Below are 17,208 nucleotides of genomic sequence, written 5' to 3'. Positions count from 1 at the left end.
GTTACATTTTAGGGAATAACGCAATACTGTAATGCATTACTTTTAAAAGTAACCTTCCCCAACACTGATGGAGTGTTATTTCCTCTCATGCAGGTGCAGAATGTATGTGCCAGTTGGCGGTAGTCTTTGCGGTGTATTAATCCACAACTTTTTGCACAACTTTAAGGGCTTTTTCATTTGCTCATTTAAACTGGCATGTCACAAGTGGTCATGAGACACATGAGAACCAATGGCACCAAACTGACATCAGTAATGACAATTAGAGCACCATTGGAGCTATTTTCGACAATTCTATTAGCTTGTTCCTCACACAAATCTACTGCAATGGCTTCTGAAGAGTCATAAGATCCACTTTGATGTTGTTTTTGTCAATTTTTGGAGCATGACAGCCGCTGGAATTACAGCACATGTCTTGCATCCTTCTGGACAATTTGGTCATTGTGCAAACAAAATGGTTACAGACGGCTGGGCCATTATTCTAATGCCTGTAGCTTTTTATAGTTCACCCAAAAGCTGCCAACAACTGGAGTCCATTCAGGCAGCATCAGATGCACGTTTGCAGTAGTAGGAAGAGGAAGCTCATTAGTGAGGCTGGGATGTAATGAGTCCATTCTCAGTGGGTACTTATCAATCATTTCAGCAGGCTGCAGCTTCTGGCATGATGTTCTACAATCATCTTTCAGAGCAGGTGGCATCTAATCTGGAACAAATCCTCTCCATCACTATATATATACTGTAATATGGTGCTAAAGACAAACCCTCTGGACAATGAGGAGGGGTGGTGTGTAGATGCTCAATAACTTCCTACTGTTGGCCACGATCCTAATTCGGGATCCCAAACACACAATCTGTTCATCATCAGCAAAATAACCGTTGCTTTCTGTCTGGGTTTGAATGCATAATGGATGCTGAATATGTCAAACTTTTTGTACAATCTACAACCTAAATGGTGAAGTTAAAAGAAGAAAGCGTTTGATGTGGTGTGGTTGTCTGACCTTGCCCATGCCAGGGTTCTCCTTGGCCTTTGACCCCGCCCTGAGCAGACATGGTGGAGCAGGTGGAGGCGAAAACTGGAGGACAGCACTAAAGTTAGTAGGGTAGATGGAGGGCTCCTGGGGGTATACCAGTGGCGGCTGCTGCTTCTTCCGTTTGGATGACAGATTCAGCTTCTGAGCAGCCCTGAGACAACAGACAAAAATAAAACACAGATTAAGAGCTTATAATATTGAGTCAAATGAATGCAGTTCACAATATAATGTACTAAGACATAGAATGGAGTATTTTTAGCATTAAAAACAAAGGTTTATTTAAGCCGATGAACTGAAATCTCTCAAATCTAGTTGCTCTGTCAAAGGGGGTTCCATTAAAATCAAGCCAAACCCCTTTGTCACCACAGCGAAAGTCATTTTCCAAGGAACCCTACATGTTTCAGAATATTCTTTGTGATTCAAACAGAGGGGTGTACGTCCGAAAGTCATTTTTGGTCTTTCCCTGATTGATTTAATGGTAGAGCTTGACATTTAAAACTCAATGCTATAAAATCAGACCTGAAAGGTCAAAAGCCCCCTATCGCATTGCCAAAGTAAACACAGACCAACTCCCTCTTTCTCCACAGGCAGCCTTCCACCTCTTTCTTTCACAACTAAATAGGCACACTGTGCTCAGAAACCCTTGAAAAATGTCCTCTAAAAATGTAAACCTGAGTCTAATGGGGTCAGCCCTGTAGTTAGCCCTAACATTAGCCATTTGCTAAGTCTGGCTTTACAGTGACCCAGTTACAGCCTGGAAATTAATCTAAAAATCTATGTGAGACCAGAAATATTAGATGAAGTGGTATGAATGGCAATGTCAAGACCTTTACCCAAGCAGCAAGACTTTTACAATTCCCAACAAGCTATATTATAATTCTGAACTTTACAATTGTTTTTATGATTCAATGAACTCATGGCTAAAATCACAGCGTAAAAAAAAGAAAGAGTATATCTAAGGGAAATTGAAAGATTGGGAGTGAGAGAGTGAAAAACCAAAGGCTATCAAGTGACGTTTTGGGGCTTAGCTCACATTAAGAGGTGCATTAAGGCTGTTCTCTTGGGCTGAAGTGTAACAGTGGAGAACTAACTAAAGGAAAGCTGTCCGCAGCAGTCTTTAACCATGACCGACTGATCACACTAAATGCAGCAATAACCACAAATGAAGCACAATGAAAATCACACTCTGAACAATACTTATTCTAAGAGCACACATTATAGCAGCACACTGGATCTCAAATGTAATTGCCATCCCACTGTTCCTTTTTCATGCCTTGTGAAGAACATTTTTTAAAAGAAGTGAAGAATAACACATCACGAAACATGTGACTACATAGTGTGACCATTAGGTGAACTACAGGTTTTCTTAGTATACCAATTAAATAAGGTCTTGAAAAACCTTTATACCAGTTAAAAAACGTTTGAAGGGTTAGTTCACCAAAAAAAATTAAAATTAGCCAATTATTTACTCACCCTCCAGGCATCCTAGGTGTATAAGACTTTATTCTTTCAGACGAATCCAATCTGAGTTGGCATGGATGGGTGTTTCTCTTCATCAGTCCAAAATAAGTCCAGTAAAGTGCATCCATCCATAACAAAAAGTGCCTCACATGGCTCTAGGGTGAATAAAGGCCTTCTGTAGCAAATCGATGCATTTTTGTATGAAAAGTATCCATATTTAAAACGTAATAATCACTTTAATCAAGCTTGCGCCAACTGGTCAGGATTTTGATATAAGCCAAGAGGAGACTGGTTTTCCTTTGCTAAAGTAAGGAAACTTTGCTTCCTTTTCACCTGTAAACAAATGTTAGTTTTTGCTAGACTTACAGGCGCATGTGCAACGTGTATGACCAGCTTCTGTGTATGACCATTTGGCACAAACTAGATTAAGTGATTATTAAATTTTAAATATGGATATTTGTCTAACAAAAATGCATCGATTCGCTACAGGAGGCCTTTATTCACACCCCCAGAGCTGTGTGAGGCACTTTTTATTATGGATGCGCTTTATTGGACTTGTTTTGGACTGATGAAACACCTGCCCACGCCATTATAAAGCTTGGAAGAGCCAGGATAATTTTTAATATAACTCCGATTGGATTCATCTGACAGAAGGATGTCATATATACCTGGGATGCCTGGAGGGTGAGTAAATAATGGGCTAATTTTCATTTTTCTTTAAATGTACTGACTCTAAAATGTCATGTGGTGTAACCATAAAGTAAAATGTGTGCGCACACCAAAAGCGTTTTCGCTTTTGATTACTCATGGGGTGTTTTCAGTGTCACTTGCATGAATAAAACCATTTTGTAATGCTCTCCTTCATTTTCTGATACAACTAGAAGTGTCAAAGCGTAAACAAGCTCTTTGCTGATTGGCTGGCGCGACAACACATCATGCAAATTTTCCACTTGAGTTCAACTTCAAATTGAGGGGTATATTGCAAGTTCACAGCAACCGCGTCACCTGGTGCAAATTCGTGTCTTTGCATTGACTTTGTATGTAATCTACTTGTGTGAATAGTTAAATTCACTTTAAATTCATTTTGAATGTTTTAAAGAAAAAAAATTAAGATAAAAAATATCATGAATTATTATTTCATAAAGATAAGTATATTTTTGAGAGTCACACCACTCAATATTTTACACCCAGAACTAGCCTGTAGATGTACCGACAGTGACACAATTATTTGTTTTTTATTGTTTTACCGCATTATATTATATTATATTCTTTTTTTATTTTATTTTTTTTGGTACATTGGTTGCACTAAATGACTTTGTTGCTCACAAATATTTTTTTTCTCCAGAGTTTGCCTATAAAATTATGTTCTCAGTTACTCCTACACTGCAAAAGTGATGGATTTGGATTTACAGAAATTATAGAATATTGTTGTGCTAATAATGTTTGTCTAACCTGTGATAAGATCAAATCAAATGAAAGTCAGGAGATGGGAATGCACAAGAGAACAAGAGGGAAAGAGGGAAAGTATAATGCCCAGTCAGTAAAACTGGGCATTATAGACTGTGCTTCTGACAATAAATGTCTGTCTTGAGACACACAAGCCCTGATCATTAGTGTAGGCACCAGCCCTTTGGACATTCATGTGTGTGTTCCCCAGTATGTCTGGCAATTCTACACCCTTTTTTTTTTTCTCTCTAACCCTCACTGCATCACTCCAAACCTCTAGAAGTGACAACCCCTCCCTTTCTTTTTTTTCTCCCTCCATTTTCTCCGCCCCACCCCTCTTTTCTCTAGCTCCGTTCGGCCCTCCGCGTCAAGCCCAAGAGCGCACTCAGAGAACACACCGCTGGCTGATGAAATAATTATAACATCCAGGAGGAATACAGCAGCGGCCCCTCCCCGGGGAACCAACCAGCCCACAAGAGGATGCAAGTGTGTGTGTGTGTGTGTGTGTGTGTGTGTGTGTGTGTGTGTGTGTGTGTGTGTGTGTGTGTGTGTGCGCGTGCCTGCATGTGTACAAACAGACAGGGATTAACGAAATGTGTGAGCACTGCATTCAGAAAGCATTATGACTGAAAGATGGAAATGAATGAGAAAAAAACAAAGCAACAGACAGAGAGAGAGAGAGAGTGAATCAGACACATCAAGTTGTGTGTGTGTGTGTGTGTGTGTGTGTGTGTGTGTGTGTGTAATATAACATGCATTTCTTTCTCTTGTAAAATTATTTTTAAGAATGTAACAAAAAAAAAATCTGATAAAATATCAAATATAAGTTTACATTTAGAACTGGTTTGGATAGAAATGTTATGAATAGAAATAAAATAAAACATTTATTTATATAAATAAATATAAAGAAACAAACTTTAGGGATGTTCAGATATTTTCATTCAAAAACATCTGTAGTGCATAAACAGAATGAATATTTTGTTATTTTATATAATTTTTGGGGGAACCCGCCCCCCCAAAAATGCAGTTGATAAGTTGGGGAGGTTTACAATTGAATGCTTGTACAGTAATAAAGCACTTCACAAATCCACGCCAACACCTCAAGCATTCTCAGCACGCACACCTGTACACTAATGCTGAAATTAATTGCTTGTTGAAGCGCACATGCTTTCTCTCTCTCCCTCTCTCTTTCGCTCTCTCCATCCCCTCGAAAAAAAAAAAAAAAAAAAAAACCTGGCTCAGTTCATGAATGGAGAGCGGCTATAAAGCACACGTCCATGTGCTTGCACTTTCTACTTGTCCACCTGCTCAAGCTCACTGCAGCACGCACACGCTACGCTAAACAAACATGCTTTGACATGTTCCGCAGTCAAGGAGCAATCCATATCCCAAGTATGTATAAACAATCAGACAGCAGCCTTTGTAGAGTTTGGCAGGTGAGCTCAGAGGACGGAGCAAGAATTCCTGGCGTTAAGACGGGTGTGTTGCAACTGACATCTAAGGGTCAAAACCCCCACACACACATATACACAAAAACACACATAGAGAAAAGCTTTAAAAGTACTCACACTTCTTTCCAATCCATCATCTAACGTACTCACAACTCATAGCCAGAACAACGCAGGCGGGTTGCAAAAAAACAATACTGTCTGTGCGTCCATACCCACATTTTGGCATCAAAAAAGCACTGTTGAAAAGCAAACTAGTTAAAAAGTCACCGCAACTAGTTCTCCAGTGATCACTGCCCATTCTCAGTGCACAAACATCTGCAGGTGATGGAAGTTTAAAGTCATTACGTTATCTCCAGAACTTTTCTTCTTCACGTTCATGTCATTTAATTCCTCTTTGCACCATCCAGGAGCACCAAACCTCTTTGCCTTTAATGCTTTCTCTCCCTGGAACACTCTGTGTCAGTTAGTCCGTTTCTTGTGTCAGCCATCCTGGTCCTTTTTGTCATCTATCCCTCTTTTTATCCGTCTCGCAGAGGAGAGGGGCTGGAATCCAGGAGTCGGGATTCACTTCTTGCTGCCGGAGAAGTGCTGGCAGCTGCCCTGCACTCAAACACACACGCGCACGATTCCTCCCTCTCTCTTTCTTCACACAGTCCAGCCCCTTTTCACTCCCCACGGCCAGAAAAGGAATCAGAGCTTTGCGAACACTCGCTCGCTCGCTCTCCCGCTCTCTCTCACTCACTCACCCTCTCACACATACACACACATGCACACACACATGCCCCTTACTGCATGAATTCTTCATGTGTGAAGGGTCTCTTTTTTATTCTACCCCAGACTTCAAACAGATTTGCTTAGTATGTGCTGCATGCCTGTCTGTTTATCTATGTATGTGTGTGTATCTGCTTTAGGTGTTTTGTATGTGTGTGGAGAAGAGTGTGTAGTTTTATGTGTGTTTAAAAAATTAATTAATTGTTTTGGAAAACATTTTTTTCCAGTGAAGAATGTGTGTGTGTGCTATCTGCTTTAGGTGTTTATTATTATTATTATTATTATTATTATTATTTATTTATATTTTATGTGTAGAGAGGACTGTGTTTTATGTGCTTCTTTAAAAAAAAAAAAAGGGAAAAAAATATTTCTGTGAATTGTTCTTTGTAATCTAGAATAAACAAACAAATATTCAAAAATAAATATATATTTATTAATTTTAATAAAATGTTTTCCTTCTTTCATTTTAACAGAGAAATGTATTAAATAATAAATAAATATATATATATATATATATATGTGTGTGTGTGACCCTGGACCACAAAACCAGTCATAAATTTTACAAAACTGAGATGTATATATAATATGAAAGCTTAGTAAATAAGCTTTCTATTGATGTATGTTTTGTTAGGATAGGGCAATTTGGCCGAGATACATCTATTTGAAAATCTGGAATCTGAGGGTGCAAAAAAATTAAAATACTGAGAAAATCACCTTTAAAGTTGTCCAAATTAGGTTCTTAACAATGCATATTACTAATCAAAAATTATATTTTGATACATTTACAGTAGGAATTTTACAAAAAAAAAAATCAAAAAAATTAATAAAATTAATACATTCATTAATTCAAAAAAGTAAAAATTTTATGTATGTATTAAAATGAATGAATATGTGTGTGTGTGTGTGTGTGTGTGTGTGTGTGTGTGTGTGTGTGTGTGTGTGTGTGTGTGTGCGTGCGTGCGTGCGTGTTTGTGTGTGTGTGTGTGTGTGTGTGTGTGTGTGTGTGTGTGTATATGTGTGTATGTGTACCTGGTATTCATCACGTTGTGGGGACCAAATGTCTCCACAAGGATAGTAATACCAGTAGATTTTGACCTTGCGGGGACATTTCTTAGGTCCCCATGAGGAAACAGGCTTATAAATCATGCACAATGAGTTTTTTTGAGGAAGTAAACGTGTGCACAGTCTCCTGTGAGGGCTAGGTTTAGGTGTAGGGTAGGTGTAGGGCCATAGAAAATAAGGTTTGTACAGTATGAAAACCATTACGCCTATGGAATGTCCCCATAAAACATGTAAACCCAACATGTGTGTGTGCGTGTGTGTGTATATATATATATTTTTTTATTTTTTTTGCTGTGCAGTTGTGAAGGTCTTCTGAGTGGTTTTTAGTGCAATGCTATGGTTGCTAGGCTGTTCTGTCTGGTTGTTCAGGCATTGTTAGGTGGTTCATAGAAGTCTCTACAATATTCTGGCCTCAAAATCTCCACAAGTTACTCATTCAGTATGTGTATATTTTTTTTCACTCTATTTATTGTCCGCTAAGAGTTAATCACAAGTTTGATCACTTAGAACAGTAATAGCACACTTCTTTTCAACAAGCTGCACAATTTGAGGTATCATCCACATCTGTACCATAAACAACATGGGAGGAGCCACACACTGAAGGTTAATACTGAGTGTTAGGGGTTTGTTCAAATCAGCCTTAGCGAGCGCCGCTAACAAAAGAAAAATACAGGGCGCGAGGAAGTGTGTTTGTCCACGTCCTGCACCTGTGTCTCTGTGTGTGCTGAAAATCTCATTAAGTGTTTGCATTGTGACAAACATAATTGCTCTGACGGGTGGGATAAAGCTATTAATTATCGCGGACGTGAAATAAGCACACAGCATATGCTAGGTGTGGCGTAGTGTAGTGTGTGTTCAGGTGTAGAGAAAATCAAACATCTATGGGCGACCACCACTTTAAAATCATATTCCAGACACATACAGTGCTTAGAGATGCCCTTGGCCTGTGGGTAAGGGCAAGATAGGGGGGAAAGCAGCAGCTGGAACAAGTCTAAGCTCTTTATGTGAGAGAAATCTATTCCCTAAACTGCTAATTTGAGCTGAGAAGCAGGAGTGAGACAGAGAAAGAGAGAAAAGGAGAGAGAATGTTTGTGAGAGACTCATTTTCCATCGGTCTAAAGTGTGGCTTGCACACCACCTCCACCAGCACCCCCCTAACACACTGCCCTACATATCAACACAGAGCTCAGACTCCCACTGCCGCCCACTGCTAGTCAAGAGACGGGCACAATCACAGCTCCCTAGGTGCACAGACTAGATGACTGAAATTATGTACTCTGATAACGCTTTAAAGGGAAAATCTGTCTTGCTGGAAAGATGTTCTCTGGTGTGAGAAAAAAAAAAAAAAAAAAAAGAAAAAAACTGCTGAGAGCAGCCCACAAAAGCACTGATTTGTAAGACAAAAGGCAAAACTAAATTTTAAATGCTCTGAAACTAAAAAGATTTTCACTCAAATTAATAATAAAATACCACTAGAATGTTCTGAACACCTGATTTGTTTTCTTAATTAAAACAAAGTTTAATTGTACACACACACACACATACATATGTCATAACAAAACCAGTCATAAGAGTCAATTTCTTGAAATTGAGGTTGATACATTACTCAAAGCTGCAAAACTAAGCTTTCCATTGATTTATGGTTTGTTATGATAGGACAATATTTGGCCGAGATACAACTATTTAAAAATCTAGAATCTTGTCCAAATGAAGTTCGTAGCAATGCATATTATCAAAAATTAAGTTTTGATATACAGTATACAGTAGGAAATTTACTAAATATCTTCATGGAACATGCTCTTTACTTAATATCCTAATGGTTTTTGGCATAAAATAAAGTTTTGCTAATTAAGATTTTGTGGTCCAGGGTCACATATTTCACTTCTTTATGTTTAATACATTAAAAATTTAATACAATATATATATATATATTATAATAAGAAAAAATCAACTAACATGAACGAACAATAAACAATACATTACACTATTTATTCATCTTTGTTAATGTTAGTTAATAGAAATACAGTCATTAACTAAACAACTTGTGACTTTAATGATGTATTACTGAATGTATATAAGTAAATGTATTAGTAACATTTACTAATGAACCTTTTTTGAAAAGTATTACTATGCATTTTTTGACAGGAGTTGTAGATATTAACTGATAGTAAAAAAATCCTTTGTACAATACATGCTGTTCCAGTACTCAAGAAAGACAAGAGCAATCAGTTTCTCCAACTCTCTGCAACAAACAGCATGGAAACATGTACAAATGGCTAAAATAAATGGTTGTCAAGTGATATAAAAGGTGCGTTGAGCTTCTGTTGAAATCAGAATGAATTTGAGTGTGTGTGTGTGGACACAGGGTTGGGGGCTGAGGAAGGGGATTTTGAGAGTGTGTGGATGTGTGAACCAATGCACGTATCATGCCTGGCTTGCTTATCTACTGTTGTGAGAGCCAAACCATTTGGCTTGTTGTCAATAATCTTTGCAGACAGCCTTCTCTGCCTTTCAGCTTTTGTCAAATTAGAAAGAGGAATTCCTCAAGCCGACTGAGTCATTAGCCTGTGGAGCCATTAGCTTGTTGTAAGGATTTCTGCCTGTCTTTCTCTTCGGCCAGATAGCCTTTGTAGCTAATTGCCATGTTGGCCCTATTTACCATCCTTGACGTTTCTTTTATAGTAACAAGGTCTTTTTTCTTTCTCTTGACAAAGGATAACAAAGCTCCGGACACTATGGATCACAGTGAGTGATATCCGACTACATTAATGTTTCCATACCGGTATGTCCAACTGTCATCCATCACTGTAAGATCAGCAGGTTGTTTACAAAAAAACAAATGTGTTTTTTATCCTTTTATGGATGATATGAGTTATCAAATCTAAAAGTATGGCATTCAATGCTCTGGGATCATAGTAGATGTTGAGAACATTCAATGAGAAACAACCAGTTTTGAAATCAGAGACAAAACATATCCAGTATGATGATTAGTATTGGGAAACTGGTCATAGGCAGTCTCTTCTCTTTTATATCAATGCATGTACATTAAGTCCTTAATCATTTATTGAAATAATGAATGTGCCAATCAAGGCTTAACCTCTTCCTATGATTAAGGCATTATGACATTACTTCATGGACATTGAAAGATGATGTCATACTCTTTCACCCACAGCAACCGGCCCGAAACAAGATTTAGTAATCCGGTCAAAAGGCTAAGAGTAGAAACCCATGCGTCACAGAGAGAGCTTTCAGCATCCAACAAGATTCATCAAGCTATTTCAACAGTTTGCAGTACAGTAAGAAAGTTTGCACGTGCATGTTGAGTTTTCAAGTAGTCAGACTTCTTTTTGTCATAATTAATCCGCCCAAAGTTCCTTCCCAACTAAATTTATAGCAAAAGGAAGATGTTTAGCAGAATGTTCAAGCTGCTCCTTTCCATACAATGAAAGTGACCCACGATTGTCCCATGTTCCTATCTACATACATTAAATAGAGAGATTCTCCTAATATCCATTTGCATCACAAGCAAGAAAGTTTGGTTTGACAAAAGAATGCTACTATGTAGCAGAACTATAGAATGCTAACCTAATTGCTACTGTTTAAAAGTTGATCCTAGCCATAATAAGAACCACAGATGCAACATAAGACATGTGAGACAGGATTTCTTTAAATAACCAAAGACATATGGAGTTGGCTGTACAGTAACCAGCAGTCTTAAGTTTCTTTCCCACGGAAGTAAGAAACAGTGTTGTGACAGAATGAAAGCCAGAAAGAATATGTGAGAAATTTTTAAAAGTGATGTTGGTCTGCAGCTGAACACTGACTCTCACATTATGCTTCAGTGCTAAAGTTTAAATCATAAGTGCAAAGCAAAAATCTCAATCTACAGGAGGTACGAAGTACAAAGTAAGAAAAGAATAAACTGGAATAATTAGATTGACGTGGCAGATATTATTTTGTTGTAAGCAGTGGGAAAGGGGGGCTGCTCTCAACCCTTCATTACTAAACACTTCCTTAGAGCACTTATGACCTGAGGCGTCAGTCACCCGGTAACATTATCCTTCATTAAAACAGAGAGTACATGAGAGCAAATTGGAGCATTATGTCAATACGGAGATCACCACAGGGCAGCTTTGGCTGTTCGTTGCGCTACTACTGTAAAATATAGCCTAATCATAATGTAGAGTAGCTCATAATAACCATAAGTCATTGAGATGTGTAAAGTGATGGGCTACTGCATATTGAGATCAGATGGGCTGTAGAGTTTCTTAGTCCCCCTTGTGGAGAGAATATATGCTATCAAAACTGGCCTGGTCACAATTGTTAAATACATTTATAATTATTAATTATTATTATAAACTAAATGTAACTGACAGCATGCCAAAATGTTGTCCATAGATATTAATTTGTATAAATAAATTAAAGAAGTTAATATTTCCAACAAGTGCCAAGAAGATTAAAAATAATAATAATGGTTATCCACACAACAATGAAAGATCCAAAGATGCATAAAAGAGAACACAAGAGTGTGAAAATCAAGAAAAGTAGGGACAAAGGACAAGGTGGAAGGGGAGTAAAAAGCATAAAATTGTATCCAATGTGTGGACAGCGAAGGACAGAAATATATGGAGAGACGGAAGGGAGGGGAGGTTGAGTATGAGACATAGAGGTGAAAAACCAGAGAGCCAAAAATCAGAAAATGAGATGGAAATTAAAAAAGAAAGAGGGTGAGGACCTCCCGAGAGAGAAGAGAGACAGAACACGTCCAGAAAGTGAGAGAGAGAGAGAGAGAGAGAGAGAGAGAGAGAGTCGTCTCAAAGGTAGATAGTGAGAGTGCTCGAGTGATCAGTCTGGTCTTTGTATTTTGGCTGGGAGCCAGTCAGCGGCTGTCTGAATGGAGGTAAATCATTTCGAGCCTGAGAGTAGCACATTGAAAAATGATCGCTCGAGTCGGGCCAGGCTCAGCTAGGGATTGTCTCGTTCCCTCGGCAGGCCCAGGGTGGAAATCCCCTGCCAAACCCAAATAAATGAAGCAGTCTGAATCTAAATTGAAAATGTTCTAATTAAAAAGAAAAAAAGGACAAGAAGTCTCCACGAATCCTTGTACTGGGAAAAGCTGTGATTCTTTAGACTAATGTTTATATTTGCAAGTAAATTCGTAATTGCATTAACGTTTACATTGCACGAATTGGACAGTGCAAATACAATGTGCTACAACAATTAGCTGGCTGACTTATTCAAAATTAATTTAAAACCATTGAGGTCTTTTGCAAATAGTTCTGCATGCTAGACTTTTCTCAAGTTAACTTGCTGAGATGCATCATGGGGTTCAAACATTATTGAAAGAGTTCCTATGCAAACTGGTTTGCTCATCCTTGTTGGTCTCCCAGACTGGTCAGGCTGCACTGTTGACTGGCTCTAGATTCAGGCACTTTTCAGCTGGTCAGGCTATGAGACCAGCTGGCCACAAGGCTAAACATCAGCTTAGCCAAAATGGAAGACCAGGGGAGACAAGGGCGTCCAAACTCAGTCCTGGAAGGCCACTGCCCTGCAGATTTTTAGCTCCAACCCAAATTAAACACACCTGAACAAGCTAATCAGGGTCTTACTAGGCATAGGCCCCTATTAGAAACTTCCAAGCAGGTGCGTTGTGGCAAGTAGGAGCTAAACTCTGCAGGACAGTGGTCCTCCAGGACCGAGTTTGGACACCCCTGAGGTAAGACTAGCTAACCAACATAGACTGGATTAAGGTTATTTTTAGCAGCTTAACATTAAAATGTTATTTTTTCCCAAGATGTTCATACATATGATACAAAACTAACATCTCCTGGAGGTCCTGGAGGGCCTGTGTCCCACAGAGTTTAGTACCAATCCCAATCTAACCCACCTGCCTGTAATTGGCAAGTAATTTTGAACACCTGCATTGAACACCTTGATAAACTTATTCTGTGTATTTGGATAGGGCAGAGGTGTCCAATTCTGCTCCTGAAGGGCCACTTTCCTGCAGAATTTAGCTCCAACACACCTGCCTAGTGATCCTGAAGATCCTTAATTAGTTGGTCCAGGTGTGTTTAATTAGGTTTGGACCTAAACTCTGCAGGACAGTGGCCCTACAGAAGCAGGATTGGACACCCCTGGATTAAGGTTAAGATCAAATATACTTTTGTCTGTGTACCCCTCAGGCTCACAGGCAATTTTCATGACATAACTTCCGTTATTAGTACAGTCTGCTGATGTCCCTGCTGAAAAAACAGCTAAAACCAGCCTAGGCTTGTTGGCTGGTTTTAGAGGGGTTCTGGCCACTTCCCCAGTTTGGCCAGGCTGGTCAGGCTGGTCTTAGCTGGTCGGGCTGGAGGACCAACAGCTAAAACCAGTCTGACCATGCTGGGAGACCAGCTAAAAACAGCTACTTCCAGCTTTAACCAGCTAAGACCAGCCTAGGCTGGTTTTGGCTGTTTTTTTTTTTTGTTTGTTTTCAGCAGGGGTGTGCACACCGCCTGATATTTGTTAAGTTAAAGAGCCTTGATTTAAATGAATAGTTCACCCAAAAATTAAAATTCTGTCATGAATTATTCACCCTCATGTTGTTCCAAATCTGTAAGACCTTTGTTTATCTTCAGAACACAATTTAAGATATTTTGATTAAATCAAAGGGATTTCTGACCCTGCATAGACAGCAATGAACATTATTTTTGTCTTCTTTGTGCACAGAAAGTTTTCTTGTAGCATCATAAAATTAAGGTTGAACCACTGATGTGACATGGATTATTTTAAAGCCCCACTAAGTAACTTTTCCCTCAATGCTCCCTCTACAGGTTAGAAGCGGAATTGTCCATTACCGCTGTCGTAAATAATTTAGCCTACCGTCGTGTCACATGCACGTTATTTGTTTGAAATGCTATCCAGGACCGGCTTTGGAAATAACGATGTCCAGTGACAAGGTAGAGTATGTTGTATGACATTATAAAAGTATGAAAACCTTTAGTGAAGCCTGCCGTGAAGCAAGTCGCATTTGTAGTATCATTTGAACTACAAAACCGCGACCCGACGACCCAAACTTACATAGTGCTGTTATGGCTGATAGAGGGTCGCAAAGTGAATACGAAAGTGCCGTTTCACCCTGTTATGAGTTGATGAACCACTGACATGAGTTCGGAAACATTATTTTAAGGTAAAAAAAAGTTACTTAGTGGGGCTTTAACAATGTCCTTACTACCTTTCTGGGCCTTGAACATGTCAGTTGCGTTGCTGTCTAAGCAGGGTCAGAAAGCTCTTGGATTTCATCTAAAATATTTTAATTTGTGTTCCAAAGATGAACGAAGGTCTTATGGGTTTGGGTGATGTTTTTGGGTGAAATATCCTTTTGAACATTAGCCTTTTGCTCAAAAGGTTTCTGCGATCATGAGAAAGTCAGTCAAGTGTGTCTTTAACTTTAACTACTAAGACTAGTATTCTAGTAATCTATTTAGCAAACATTATCTATTTATCAAGTGTTTGTTGTGGGTTTGTGGCCTATTGTACATTCACTAGCATGCTTAGCTAGCAGCTAGGTACTAACGCTTCAGTTCCTGCATCCTGTGCTGGTTTTGTGGCTCATAAAACAGTAAAACAAAAATCAAAGTACCAGCAAACGTGTCCACAAAGTCAAGCCTACCACCTTTAATAATACCAACAGCAAAGAAAAGAGCATGATTCTGTTTACAGTGCATGAAAAAAGGCCGCTAAAGCATTTTCAAGAGGGGGCAAGTGAGTAAACGAGACAAGCATTGTTGTCTTTTTGCTGTTCCTGAATTACCCCCTCAATAGCATCTATGAAGAGACAGGATGTGCAGCTAATCCAGGCTTGGCTTGTTGTGGTTTAGCCACGGTGGGGAAGCAGAACAGAAGCCATAAACATGGCCAGGGTTTTTTGTTATTTAATGAGTTGCAGTGTTCAAACCCGAGCCCCTGGGGTAAAGCTCTGGAAAGCCACAAAATGAAGATAGTAATGGGGTTGTCATATTTTTTTTGCAGATGCTCTCTTTTTATTCATGTGAGGTACTGACTGGTTGCTCTCCCAGAGTTTAAAAGCACAGCAAGCTAATGTTTGGGGAAGATCAATTCCATTTTAGCAGCAAACTGACAGATAACCAAAACTCACGTCGCTCTCGTACACTCCCTCTCCCTGTTTACAAAGATTACCATCTACTTTCATCTCATCCGTGATACATCTCTCTATCTCTTCCCTCTGCACCGCTGGGATTTGTTCTACAGGTAGGCAACCCGCAGCATTGGGTTTCACTAAAAGGGTGTTGAGGAAAAGGAATTTAATTACAGGACAAGTGCGTGGAACGGGATAATCCTGTCTCCACACGCTACAAAAAGTGCAACCCAATTTAGGTCGGAGTCGGTGAAACTAGCTGACGCCGCAAGGTTCGATCGGACGCCTGGCATGCTCTTGACCAGGACCTTGAACTACGCTTACGTCATTACCAAGTTTCAGCTTTTTAAGACCCAAAACTAATTGCGTATAACTGACTGTTACAAATGACGGTCACTTTGGCCACTAGGTACAAACAGAAGCTTTGCAACGTAGGGTGGCCAAGCCCTGCAGATATGGAAAGGGGACAACAAGAGCATCCTATCGCTCTACCTTGCCTCAGTATTCATTCATTAATCACTGTCTGGCAGGGAGGACACCTAACGCTTATTTATTTGCACTCTTTCACTCGGAGGCTATCACAACAAACAACCCCAGTGGCTGCTGGGAATATTTGTGCATGATTAATCAGAGACGGCCTGGAACAACAGGGTAGGAGATGAAGAGGGGGAAGAGAGAAAGAAAGTGACCAGGGAAAGGGTAGAGGACAGAGGAAAAACAGATGTTCTGGAGAGAGGGTTAGGGGATGAAAGTTTCTTTTTGGTTGTTACAGGCTCATTTTGAAAATATGGAAGCAAGAGGGAGTTAAGATAAAAAAAATAGGGTTGGCAGTCAAATAAAATATTAAGTGCATATAAAATACTGAAAGTACATATATTTACATTTATAAATATGTAAATTGCCCATCCTAATTTATTCAAATAAATAAATATATATATAAAAAAAAAAAGATTCACTGAAAAACACAGAAATAAATGGAAAAATTAACAGGAAAAAAAATATTTTATGGACATGTTTTTACCGCTGTCTCCCCTGGTGTTTGCATTAACATTTATATGAATTATGGTGTTTTTGCAGTGTGCATATTTCACTTGTGCTTTGATGATAATTAAATTTCACCATATAAAAATGTTAATTATTTTAATGTTGTTAAATGTCCCATCTGGGTTTGATTTATATAATTAAATCATAAGTTGGGTCTGTTAAATGGGACTTTTGTGTGCACTGCAGCACAAATCATCAGTATCAGTTTTTAGAAAAACAGTTTTAAATGTCAAACTGATGTTAAAAAATATATATTGAAATAATTACATTAACAACTTGATTCTGACAACCCTATTCAAAATTATGTGGAAAGGAACCAAAGGAACATCCATCTGTGCCATTTATCTCCCATCCAAAAATGCAATAAATATGTCAATAGTCTTTATTGACCAATGATCACGTTGAAAGACAGATGCTTCTCTAACCATGTATGAGACAGGATACAGTTACCGGGTTCGTAAGATTAATAACATCATTCAAATTACTTCATATAGCCACCAGTGTATGAGAAGATTATTACATTCACTGGTGACCTTCACACTGCAATATGATCATTACCACTGCAATGTGCATAGATGTGCTCTTACACGGCAGGAATGCAATCAATCCATACAATGTGACATATTCTCACAGCTTATAGTCTTGCTATGGTCAAAAACCAAGAACCATGCCATTAAGAAACCCATAGGTTATAGCAATAACCCAAAGTATGTCTATTAATAACAGCTCTATGCGTTAGCTTTTACGAGCGCCCTCTGTTGCTACTGCAGGAATTTAGGTTTTTTGTACTAGCAACTTGATACTG

The 17,208-nt window shown here is 38.9% G+C and overlaps 1 protein-coding gene across 1 annotated transcript in view; it reads right to left on the bottom strand.

The window, feature by feature from the left end:
* Nucleotides 1–17,208, bottom strand: part of kif26ab (kinesin family member 26Ab) — a 104,026-nt gene that overhangs the window by 21,630 nt on the left and 65,188 nt on the right. The window contains exon 5 of the mRNA XM_073826597.1: nt 996–1,179. Within this exon, the coding sequence (XP_073682698.1) occupies nt 996–1,179 (184 nt within the window). The remainder of the gene's footprint in view (nt 1–995; nt 1,180–17,208) is intronic.

This window comes from Garra rufa, chromosome 21, assembly GCF_049309525.1.
Source record: "Garra rufa chromosome 21, GarRuf1.0, whole genome shotgun sequence".
NCBI classification, from domain to species: Eukaryota; Metazoa; Chordata; class Actinopteri; order Cypriniformes; family Cyprinidae; genus Garra; species Garra rufa.
The sequence above is the reverse complement of the archived record's forward strand: the minus strand, read 5'-3'. Positions and strand labels throughout refer to the sequence as shown.